Genomic DNA, 12,160 nt, shown 5'->3' on the forward strand with positions numbered 1-12,160 from the left:
CCCCAGATTGGGAAAAAAAAAAAAAAAAAAAGGTAAAAAAAAAAAAAAAAAAAAAAAAAAAAAAACACAAGGAAGTATATAAATGTAAAAATAATTCAAACTTGGTTAGATTGGATGGAAAGTGTCTGCAAACATATTTTTGTAATTCTTGCTACAGATTCTCAAACAACCAAAAACCTCCTGTATGTTAGTTTCATCCTTTTACATGCATTCCTGTTTGTCTTATTTGAAAACCTCTTGACCTCTTGAGTCGCAACCTTTGGAACACCCTCTGGCTGTTTCTGTAGAAGATACTCTTCACCGTAGTTACCTGCAGGTTCGGTTGTGCTCCTAACGTGTTGAAATAGACTCTTATCTGAATCTTGATCTCTGATTCATTACTTGCCCTGATGGGAGCTACACAATGCAGTATTGTAAAGTCCGACGGGCCTCGTTATCTGAACCACACCGTGGTTATCTGATCGCCATGCTGGCTGATTGTAACTTATGACTCCGCTCTGCAGTGTCAGAAACTAGTGATGAACAACTCGCTAAGCTTACATGTTATGACAATACAGCGCCAATGATGTGCTAACATGAGAAACTAGAGAAGGTAATCTGAAACGGGAAACAATCTGGCTGCTGTACGGGATGTGGTTTTTGGGTTGTTTTTTTTTTACTTTAATGTCATTCTAACCAAAGAGAAAAATGTAAACGTGCCTCCTGGCATGTTTTATTAGTCTTTAAATCATGGAGATGAGAGGAATTTATTTAACATTTTGTGCACAGTTCTCTTCTCAATATTTAAATAGATTAAACTCTTGAAGTCATTTCTAGATTGTTCTCAGGTATCTTGGTATTTGCATTTTATTTTGTAACATCATCACCCTACAGAAAAAAATGTGACCAATGAAGTACAGCTTGTGCAATAGTGCCCTAACTTTACTTTACTTCTTAGAAGTAAAGTGCAAGTAAATAAATAAATAAATAAATAGGTGCAATTTATTTATTAAAGACAGCTTTCTAATATTTGGACTTTTATGCTCTTATTTTGTTTTCTGCAAAGTTTTTGTTGCATCAGTCCTATGCACCTCACATCGCTCACTAGATCAATTTCTTTATACTTGCATTTTGCTATTTTACGTATTTTGCTTGAATGTTTGAGCAACAGTTGGAGACAGATCATTTATCAATATTTATAATCTCACTGGAAAATAATAAAACCAATTGAACTTCTTTAAATTATTTTATTTTATTATTACAATAACATAAATCATGATATAATTAATTCTTTACTAGATGATTATTGCCATTTAATAAGAACAGTTCCTGTAAAATAAATGCAGCTGAAGCATTTTCAAATGTTTTATTATATAAGTTGCATCAGGAAACATTTGTCTGATAATTTGTCATTTGCTTTCTGACACAGAGGAACATTTATCTCAGTCCCTCATAAAAATGGGAAAGACAAGAAAACACGATATTCAAGTTAGGCTGATGTTAGATGATCTTCAGTATTCAGTCGGAGGAATAATAAAAAAGTTTAAAATTAGAAAAACAGTGAGAGAAACAGTTTATCTTTTCTCCATAAAAGTGAGAAACATGGAGGGGTGAAAGGTTATATCAACAATGACCATTAGAAGTGAAATGTGTGCAGCTTTTCCATGTGGGTTATCCCATCAAGCTTTTTTTTTGGGTCTAGAAATAATAACTATTTGAGGAATAAAAGAGAGTAAACATCATTCGCTGTGTTGTCATGTCACTGCATGCTGTTCTGACAACACAGAACCACCGGTGGGGACATATTTTTGAAATGTAATTATAGCTTTTGATTGCCTGTGTGGACTAATGGCCCATGAGGCGGTGGTGGGTTGAAGGAGAGTCTCTGGAGCAGACCACAACACAAAGGTCCTGTTAGCATACAGTGCCAATGTGTAATCATTTAAAAAGTGATTTCAGCATTGTCACCACCACTGTAAACATCTTAGCTCACTGCCATGGCGACTAATGGGACTTGTTGGGATTGGTCCATTCACTGACTGGTGAAAAAGTCAATGCATGTCCTTCCATTGCCTGCGGTGCTGGTATTCGGTCTTCCTCCCAAGTTAAATGTTGCTTTAATTTGCTTTAAGCTAATGAAAACAAAGCAACTGTGTGTAATTTATCCATATAATGTGTTTCACTTTGTGAACTGAGTTACTGAGATAGATTAACTTTTTAATAATATGCAAATTTATTGAATGGGTCTGTAATAACGGCCTTCAGCTTATCTATATTAGTCTCAGGTTGCTTTTATCATCTTAGCACTGTCCCAGGGGTTCAGTGGTATCGGTGTCTTTAGCAGTGTGGGCGGGTTCCAAGTCCTGCTGGAGAATTAAATCAGTTTCTCCATAAAACTTGTCAGCAGAAGGAAGCATGAAGGGCTCTGAAACCTCCTTGTAGACAGTTGCAGATGCCACGGCTTGTCAAATCATCAGTGTCTGTGGAAACTTCCCACTGGATCTCAGGCAGCTTGGATTCAGACACTCTATTCTTCCTCCACACTCTGGGATCTACAAAATGATCAACAAAAGAAATACAACAATAAAGCCCAGTTTGTTGAGGCGTTTGTGTGTTTGTGTGTTGAAGATTTGATTCACCTCATCAATCTCTCCAAAACTCTTAAACATGCTTTGGTTCTCAATCTCTCTTCAAGGCTGTAGGTATTTTTGTTACTTGTTCTATTTTTGTCCCGCCACACTTTTTCCCTCCAGTAAACTTTCCATTAATATGCTTGAATACAGCACTCTGAATATCTAGCTTTTTACCAATGACCTTTAATAATGACTGTCTGTATTGAATAATCTTACATAAGATTTGGTATGTCATAACTTTTGTCTTTTAGTAATTAGTTTCTATATATTATTTTCTGGGTTTTCATACGTTTTAAATGGAGATAAAAGCTTAAAATACATTAGAGTGTGTGTAATGAAAACATTTTTAATTGAGTTACTGAAATAAATGAACTTTTCAATGATATTTTAATTCCCTAAGATGCATCTGTAGATTCAAAAAGCTTTAATCCACAAACCCGCTTTGTGTCTCAAGTTTAAGGAATGCTTCCTCATACTCATGAGATTTTCACAGGGAGAGAAGAGCTGAAGGTCACAAAGTGAAATGTTTTTCTTACAATTATTCTCTAACGAGTTCAGATCCTGTATGAAGCAAGATTTTTATTTTCATGTCGCACAAAAGGTAAACGTTAGACAGCCTCCGGCAAAGAAGCAAGCGAGACAGCAAGGACAAATCAAGTTTTCATGACAAGAATTTTATTTCCTTTTTTTTTTCATTACATTTTGCATTAAATTAAAGAGGTTTTTTTTTTCTTTACAACATACATTAAGCTGTGAATCAGATGTTAAGGAAGTGGAGAGAGAGTAGGGCAAAAAACTTTGTGACGTCACAATATCTTACAAGCTTACAAAGTTCAAAAGTTTGAAAAGTCGATAAGAGTTGATTTGCATCTAACAGCAGTGAATTATAACAAGGGTGAAAGACAAAAAAGGCACACACTAAAGAACCTCACTGTCCACAGCGGCCGTCAGTCAGTCCTAATCCAGCCTGTCGAAAACTCCTGCGGTCCTGCTGACGTCGAAATGCTCGACGCTCAAAGTAAACGCCCAGATATGTTCACGTGTCCACACGAGACGGTGGACGTTTAACCTTCTCACCCAGACACGGGGTGTTGTTCTCCATCTGTGTGGACGTGATGATTCATGAATCAAAACGTTTACGAACAAGTTGTCAGTTTCATTCCAGGAAAACATATTTGAAACATTGGCAAAAAGGGATGGACTTGTGTGAAGGATGAAACCTTGTTATTTTGGACTACTTATGCCCGTTGAATGGCAGCGCTGATGGCATATGAAAGGCTTCAAAATAAATTCATCTTTCTTTGTGGTAACATAACCTCACCCTGTAATTACAGAAACATCCAAACTTTTAAATTGAGCGCAATTATTTAGCAGCGGGGAGAAAAAAAAACAAAAAAAAAAAACACTTTTAAGAGTGAATTGTTTGTAACAAAATCACCAGTGGCATAATTATTGGAATTTATTTAAGTTGATTAATATGATTTCACAAATATTTCCACTTTCTGCCAGGAGAGCAATTATTTAAAACGTTTAAAACAACTTGACTAGAGATAGACTAGCAGAGGATCCATATTGATCTTGCCATCATTTCTGGGAGCAGAGTATTGTGGGTCACTAAAACAACTTTTAAATAAGTTTAGATAAGAACTAGAACCCTGTACTTTAGTCATTTCAGTCTAGGCGAGTTTGACATAAAACAACAAATGAGTGCAAAAAAGCCCCTCATGCCCACTGTTAGGATGTGTAATGCTGTGGGCTGGTTATATCTAAAAACTGGTTAGTGTACTGGCAGAATATTCCTGGATGTGTCAAGCTGGATCATTTTGTGACAGTAGAAAGAGGAATGGTCAGAGATCTGTCTCTGTTTTTGATCCAAACTTCTTAAATTGTGTAGAAGACCTTTTGGTTAAAAAAAAACAAAAAAAAAAAGTGGTTGTCTTAGCACTGGTGATTTGTATATATATATATATATATATATATATATATATATTTTTTTTTTTTAAATTGAACAGATTTTTCACAAATGTAGAAGTTTTTTTTCAGGACTTTGCAGAGCGAGGTTATGCTTTTACAAACGCCACATATTTTATTGCAAGGTTATATTTTACACAAGTCTTGAAACAAAGGCGGCAAAAAATTTCTCAATTGCTTGTTTTGTTGCTATTTGTAATTTTCTTTGTTTCATCAAAACATGTCTATCTTTTAAATGAGATCTTGGATCTCAATGAGACACCCTGTATAAATAAAAGTTACAAATAACAAAAAATAAACAAACATAACCGACTATATTTCCTGGAAAAACTGTTCAACATGTTTTAATAGAGAACCGTTGAGCTGACTCCTGCTTTGAAGATATTTTCAGCCAAATCCTGTAAGCATATAGACAACACATGAAAACCAGAAACCCATTCTCAGATCCTACATCACCCTCTTAGTTTAGCTGTGGATAGAGACATTGTTGGCTTTCCTCCATTGAGACATGGAAAAAAAAAAAAGCTTCTGGACATGAAGAAAACTTTGACCTATCTACACATACAACAACAATAGAAGAGTGCTCCACTGATTTAAGTGTTTTGGTGAGGGGTGATCGAAGGAAACATAAGAGGTCATATAAGTCAAACTCTCAGGCCTTGATAATAAGAGTCAGTAAAGCAAAAATAAAAAAAAGCAACACTAGTATTTTTTCAAATAGTTTTCTTACAAAAAACGGGGTTAAATAGAGAAACTTCTTCACTACTGTTTTAAAATCCCAGCTTTCTTCACAGGAACCAGCCTGTTTATGCAACTGCCTAAGAAATGAATGCTTATAAGAAGCAGTGAGCTTCTGTAGCTCACTGGGGGCCTATTGTATCTCATACTAATAGCTCGCTACGGTGCTGTTGTTGCAGTATTATTGCAATGCACCGGAAAGCTACCTCGCCCTTCTCAACTCGTAGCAAATCTTAACTGTTCTGGTCATCACACCAAACAACAAAAATGAATAAAAACCAACATCAGGAACGTTTAGCTTGTATAAAAAAAGAAAAAAAGAAGAAAAAGAATTGCAGACAATGCCAACACAACATGAACGGCGGCGGCTCAAAGCGCGTTAATGGCACAGTCAGAAATGAACCACTAAGATGATTGAGTGAGTGTGTGTGCAGAAAGAGTAAAAAAAGAAGAAAGTGATCGCTCCTTCCTCTCCTCCGTCTGACCTGTTAACTGTGTTAATGTCTAAGGGACCAGAATTACAACAATAACACCTACATTCTTTTACTGCATTTTTATCAAACAAGGGAAATATCATGACGTAAGAAAATAAAAACAAGAAAAGGAATACAACAAAGACACAAAGTTAACAACTATTAAAGAAAAACATTGTCACTACTTTAGGGTGTAAGGCACAAATTTACATGTGGAAAAATAAGCAGACGATAAAAAGTTTTTCTTTTTTTTTTTTTTTTCTTCTTTTTGTTTCCATTTTTTTCTCCGCCTGCTCGTCCACGTGGCGCCGCGCTGGACCGGCGTCGCTCTGTCGCAACGTTTAGCTTAGTTTTGAGCACTGATTCCTGCACTGTTGCTGCGCCTCTTCCTTTTATGTGTAACATGCAACAGTGAGTTAATCAGGACGAATGTTTTGGACTCAGACGAAAAAAAAACCACAGTGCTGATTGGAGGGGAGGGTCGAGGGTTTGCTTGGTGGAGGAGTGAAAGGGAGAGATTTTGGAGATCTTTTTTTCTCTTTTTTTCATCTTGATTGGTTGAAAACAATGGAAATTCTGGTAGGAAAAAGTAAAAGTCTGTTCTGGCACAGTTTAAATAAATATCTCCACCTCGTTGTCTTCGTCGTATCTCGAGCTGCAGTGAGACCTTTTTTTAAAGTCTACAAGAAAAGTTCTACTGGCTCCAGTTTAATGACTTTAAATATTTTTTTTTTCCTCACTTGATTAATTATTATTAAAAGACCTCTTCGTTGTCTCCTCTCTCTGTCCAAGCCTAGAAAGTCAGTTTGTTCTTTTAAAGCACTTAATAAAAATAAATACAACAGGCTATTAGTATTAACAGTCACGTATTGTTCAGTACAGTAGGAGATTCTTCTGGCCGGGCCTCAGCAGAACCCACCCAGGTCTTGATTGCTGTAACACTGAGACTCTCTTCACAGTTTCCAACAGGACTCAGTCTGAATCCAGTCTCTCTGAGTGCTTCTGTACATTGATTATTCTCCGTCCCCTGACCCCTGTACGCTCACCGTCCATCGGCACGATAACGTATGATAAGTCAAGTCCGGGTGGCTGAAGACTCTACAAACAGGGGAGCCACCATCTTGAATGCTACAGGGTGCCGATATGTGAAATACCAGGACAGGCTTCACTTCCTCTCTCAGGAGTACATCTTCCTCTTTGTGTTTACAGACAAACTGGGAGCTGATCTGAGCTCAACAACAGACAACATCCATTGGATATTTACATATTTATATCAAAACAAATTATTTAAAAACAAAATCTGTGAATTTCCACCAAAAACAAACAAATGCACTAAAAGGAGATGCAAGTTGTACAGTAGTCCCTGTTTCTTCTGTCTGAAAACACCTTTAGCTTCTGTCTGTTCAGTCTGGCTTAAATGGGTTATGAGCTGACTATGTGCCGGAGTCACTGGACTTTGCTTTTGTTGAGAGAGAGACTACGGAGGGTTTCGGGGGAACGTCGGGTTTGAGGTGTTTGCTGCCCGTTCGAGGCAGCGAGCCGTAAGTGATCATCCCAGGCTGCCGAGAGAGCGATATGCCCTGCGTTGTCATTTGTATGGAGTCCACCCTCTGGGGGGCGGGCGGCGGGGTCTCCACACGGAAGCTGTGATGTCTCGACAAATGGGAGGAGTTGGATGAGTTGGTGTTGTGCTTCTTCAGTGCTGAGGATCCAGAAGCAGAAGATGCTGATCCTTTCCGGAGGCCGTACACTGACGAGTGGACCTCCAGACGTTTGCCCATCTGTGGGACGGCAGGAGGGACGGTGAGGGATGCCTCTCGCTGGGGAACGCGAGGTGGAAGCATCCCGTCTGCATCCATCATGTGGCTCTTTCCTGGCTTGTACTCCAAGGTGGCCCCTTGGTCTTCCATGACGCCGTGGGCCATGCCCAGGTCGCTGTGATGGGGCTGCTCCACATACTCGTGCTGGTAGGACTGCTGCAGGTGAGGCGGAAGCTGATGCTGATGCTGCGGCAAAGGCAAAACGACAACGCTGGGGATGTGACCAGGTGAAGCCCTCAGGGGCAAGTCTGTGGAGATGACAGGAGACCCGATAGGCGGCATGTCCTTGGTACAAGCGTTGATGAGGTTCTGATTTCTTTCCCACTCACGGCTTCCACGGCTGGGCTTGCGACGCGGCTGCATCGGCGTGGATTCAGGCGTTGGCAGAGCAGCGAGGTCCAGGTGGTGCTGGTCGGCTTTTATCAGCATCTTGGCATTTGGCGTCAGTCGCCCATTGTGCATCAAAGGGGTGAGAATTGCCTCCGGGCGGCCATCTTTGGCCTGCGTCTCAAACAGACCGGTCAGCTTGGTCACGCTGTTCATCGACCCGCGGCGGGAGTGGAGATGCAGGCTGTCCTTCTCCTTGCGACCTGTCAGATCCAGATCTCGCCGCCGGTGGTCACAGACGCAGTAGACGATAAGACCTGAGAAGATGGCGCCCATCGCAAAAGCCAAGATGACGGCTATGGCCAACAGGGTCACGGGAACCAGCTGGTCACGACCCTTCTGGTAGCTCTCACGGATCACACCTGCAGAGAGACACATTGACAAACAACAGTCATTCAAAAGGGCAAAGAAGGCTGACATTTTCAAACAAATAAAACCTAGAATTACAGATGATTTATATGTAATTTCAGAAGACGGTGGAAGATTAAAAGCTCCAATCATTTTATGGAAAATATGCAAATGAAGGAAGATTTATCCTATTATTACAAAAAAAACTACTTTTCATAATGACTGCAAATGGTAGCTTCAGGTGTGGAAATTCAATATTTCCCTAAGACACAATCTCAGAGTGAGGATGTTTTTCAGAGGTGATTAGGATTCCCATTTTAAATCCTCCTGGTAAAATGAGAATGATTCGAGAGCAGATAAAGGAGCGTGAAATACTCAAACCCCTTTTCTTTTCACGGCTGCAAATGTGAGACTTTTCATAAAGCTTGAATCCAATCTCACGAATCCTAGAGAATACATTGAAAAGCCTCTGATTAGGCAGTGAATCCAATAAGTTGCATCATTGGGGATTTGAATGATTCTCCAAGACTAAAATAGGAGATGCATGAAAATAGATAATTTAATAGAAGCAGCTGTGAGTTATTGTGACATTTGGAGAGTAGGATCAACATGTTTCAGGTTGTAAACCAGAATCAAAGATAACATTTGATTTCAGTACATACTGACAGGGGTCATGACATGAGCAATATGACTCTCCACCCAGGGCACCACAAACTGGGGGCGCCACAAAAAAATCCCAAACATATAAAAATTGAAGTTTTCTATTGCTTATTTGATTTCTGCAGTGACTACGTACTTGTTATAGGACAGTTTGAGATTTGTTGAAGTATTACTCTACGGTTTACATATTTGCACCGATTTTTAACTCTAAAATATTTGTGAAAAAATTGTGTCTTTTCATAGAGCATATCTAAAATATCTGAAACAAAATGCAGTTTGAAAAGTTGAGGTATCTAGATGCAATGCTACTTCACTCACTATTGACTGGCGTTTACAAAGCAGCCAATCCAGAAGCACCATTTACTTTCCTTAGCACTGATTGGCTGAAAACCCAAGAGCAGAGGTTAGCTTCTGTGGTAGAGCCCAGACGATGCCCAATCTGCATGTTAATGCATATTAAGGTATAACACGTTTATTACTATTAGTACAAACTGTGGAACCCATTTAAGCACTACCGCTTTCTTATGTTCTTTGAGTCTCTTCTGTCCATCATTTGAACAATTAAAGTTTTTCCTCCAACTCTAAATATGGAGAGAAGCTATTTTCTTAATTCTGAAGATCAACACACATGTTTGTATTTTCTTTAAATGATTGTTTTCCTGTTTTTCACATTTTTAGGAGTGGCTAGGAGAAGTTTTACCCCTGAGTCATGTCATATTTTTACAACCAAGTTAAACTAAAAGACATCTGCTCAACTGAAAAATGTGTGCACAAAAAGCCTCAATTTTAAGGCTTGGTGACTTCTTTGAATAAAATTATTTTTTAACATAACTTTTTATGAATAACTATACTCAAATTAAAAAAGTTGAACCTTCCAGAATTTTTCAGTGGAATTTTATTCTAATAAGATTTATTTTAAGGTATTATATATATATATATATATATATATATATATATATATATATATATATATATATATATATATACCATAAAATGTGGAGCAGCTTTATGCAAATATATCCACTCAGCAACTGTTCTCCAAGGAAACCCGAATCCTAAACAGTTTTGTGCCATTACTGAACCATAAACTGTGTTTCTTGTTGATGTAGAGCAGAGCTTGACCAAGGAAACACAAACCAAACAGACGTTTCTGGTTTCCCCAGTAGCAGCATGTTAGAGGAGTGCAGCCGGATCGTTCTCTGGTGCCAACAAAATGCCGTGGAAACTGATCTAGTTGAGCAGCACAAAACAACTCTAAGATATTACTATTTTTAAGCTGGACCACTTTCTTTTACCTTTTTTAAAACGGGCACCAACTTAATGTTTTTTTTGTCAGTATAAATTTATTTTACAGTGCTGAGAATAGAACAGGTTTTAAAGACGTGTCAATTAATTCTTAGGGGAATTTGTGCGTTTAAAAAGGAGCTTTACGTGTCCTGGTGAGGTTGGAATATTTGAAGTATTACATGTTTTAGTAATGTAGCATTATTTAATACATATTGCGATGATGCATCGATCAGTCGTTGATTGAAGTTGGCAAGTATTATCCAGCTCTTAAGGTAATTTGTTCAATTAAATCAATGGTGTTGGAGAAAGTTTAGTCAGAAAAAAAAAAAAAAAGACATTTAGGAGTGCGAGTCCCAGGGAGCAGGACCTGGAGACACAGATACAGGCTTAGTTAAAGCTGTGGTATTTCCTGCAGCTTTACAGGTTGCAGTGATCTGCTTGAGAGATATATATGATGCACAGTGGAGTTTGAGAAATCTGTTTTCACTCCACAGACAGTGATATATGCCGTACTATTGGACAAGGAGTGAAGTACACACCTGCATCAAGGCTATTGAATGTGCCGCGGCTGCTCTTTCTGTGATGAAGTCCACCTGCTCTGTCCTCTGTCCGCAGTCACTGATCTGTGCCTTCTGCCACTCAGCTGTGGACATGTTATAAATCGTTTTGTGCTGGACTTCGATGCTAAACCCCAGATGTCTACGTTTGTGAATAGACTGGAGTTTCTTGTCTGTAACTGATCAATCATCCATCTTTCAGATATTTTGAGATGAAGAAAAATTAGATACATTTTCCTTTTATAATCTTTGTTTTCATAAAGACTGTGAACATAAAGACAGTTGCCCGTGAACAACTGATCAACAAATATGTAACATCCTCTAAAAAAATAGTTTTAATGAATATTAAGGTATATTTGGTGTTTGATCTATTAAAAATAGGCAGTCAGGTATTTGTGGATTTTAGCTTTTCGCAGGTGGTTGTGGTTCCTAACCTATTGAACATAATATTTTAGAATGACCCAGTCAAAGTCCTTCTTTGAATCTAATAGAAAATTTGTGGACAGAGCTAAAGATTAGGGTGATGTCAGGGAGGTCATCCAACTTCATAGACCTGAAGCTCTTTACTCAAGGTAAATTGGTAGAATACCAGCAGAAATATGCAAAAAGCTGGATAGAAAACAATAATAGTTTTATTGCTGTTATTTCATTGGCTTTTGAATAAGATGATGAATTTTTTTTAATTAAAAATGTGAGTAATGTTTGTGATGTTTTTCAGGGGAGACAATGGACTGCCTCATCCCTGTTTGTAAACAAACATTACCTCTAAATCTACCACTGGAATGTACTTTTACAATTTTGGCCTTGACTGTATATTAAAGTATTTTTGAATTAAAGTTTAAAAAAAATCCACACATATTTAAGTTGCATCTGAGATGCACGTGAGTCGTTTTCAGTGTCTCTGCTAGTTTTTCTGTTGAAGTCGAAGGCAGGCGCTCCTGAAGAAGCTAATTAGTAAATACATCTCAAAAGTTGACATCCGTTAAACACCTAATTTCACTAAATTTGCTTTGAGTGAGCATATTTTTGCTTCGTTTAAACTGGAAATCGTTCTTCAAATTTTTACTCCAACAAAGTATGATGTAATGTCTGCTTATGTGTTCATTTTTGTCTGCTGATTCTCCCAGTTCTGCTCAAGTTGTAGGAATTCACTTTGTAAAATGGCATTTACAGATGAGTTAAATAGAATACATTTGAATTAATTAGGCTGGTTTGTTGAGTTGAATAAAGGTTTCATCTGCTTTTTTTTTGTCTGCCTGTAGTACTTCTAATATCTGCACTATGAGTTTCAATATCGGTTTAGTTTA

The 12,160-nt window shown here is 38.1% G+C and overlaps 1 protein-coding gene and 1 long non-coding RNA gene across 4 annotated transcripts in view; one reads left to right on the forward strand and one right to left on the reverse strand.

Annotated features, from left to right (window-relative positions):
- Window positions 1–3,255: 3,255 nt before the first annotated feature.
- LOC106959814 (uncharacterized) lies at window positions 3,256–4,529 on the forward strand. The gene is made up of 2 exons (XR_001427442.1): window positions 3,256–4,218; window positions 4,351–4,529. It is a non-coding gene; the product is annotated as an uncharacterized LOC106959814 (long non-coding RNA).
- A 1,981-nt stretch (window positions 4,530–6,510) lies between these two features.
- The window catches only part of sema6a (sema domain, transmembrane domain (TM), and cytoplasmic domain, (semaphorin) 6A), a 44,917-nt gene continuing 39,267 nt past the window's right edge, over window positions 6,511–12,160 (reverse strand). For all 3 annotated transcript variants that reach the window (XM_015052597.1, XM_015052596.1, XM_015052595.1), the window contains one exon: window positions 6,511–8,363. In XM_015052597.1, the coding sequence (XP_014908083.1) occupies window positions 7,228–8,363 (1,136 nt within the window). In that variant the 3' untranslated portion in view covers window positions 6,511–7,227. The remainder of the gene's footprint in view (window positions 8,364–12,160) is intronic.

This window comes from Poecilia latipinna, unplaced genomic scaffold (assembly GCF_001443285.1).
Source record: "Poecilia latipinna isolate Pla-1442-1.1 unplaced genomic scaffold, P_latipinna-1.0 Scaffold1121, whole genome shotgun sequence".
Classification (NCBI taxonomy): domain Eukaryota; kingdom Metazoa; phylum Chordata; class Actinopteri; order Cyprinodontiformes; family Poeciliidae; genus Poecilia; species Poecilia latipinna.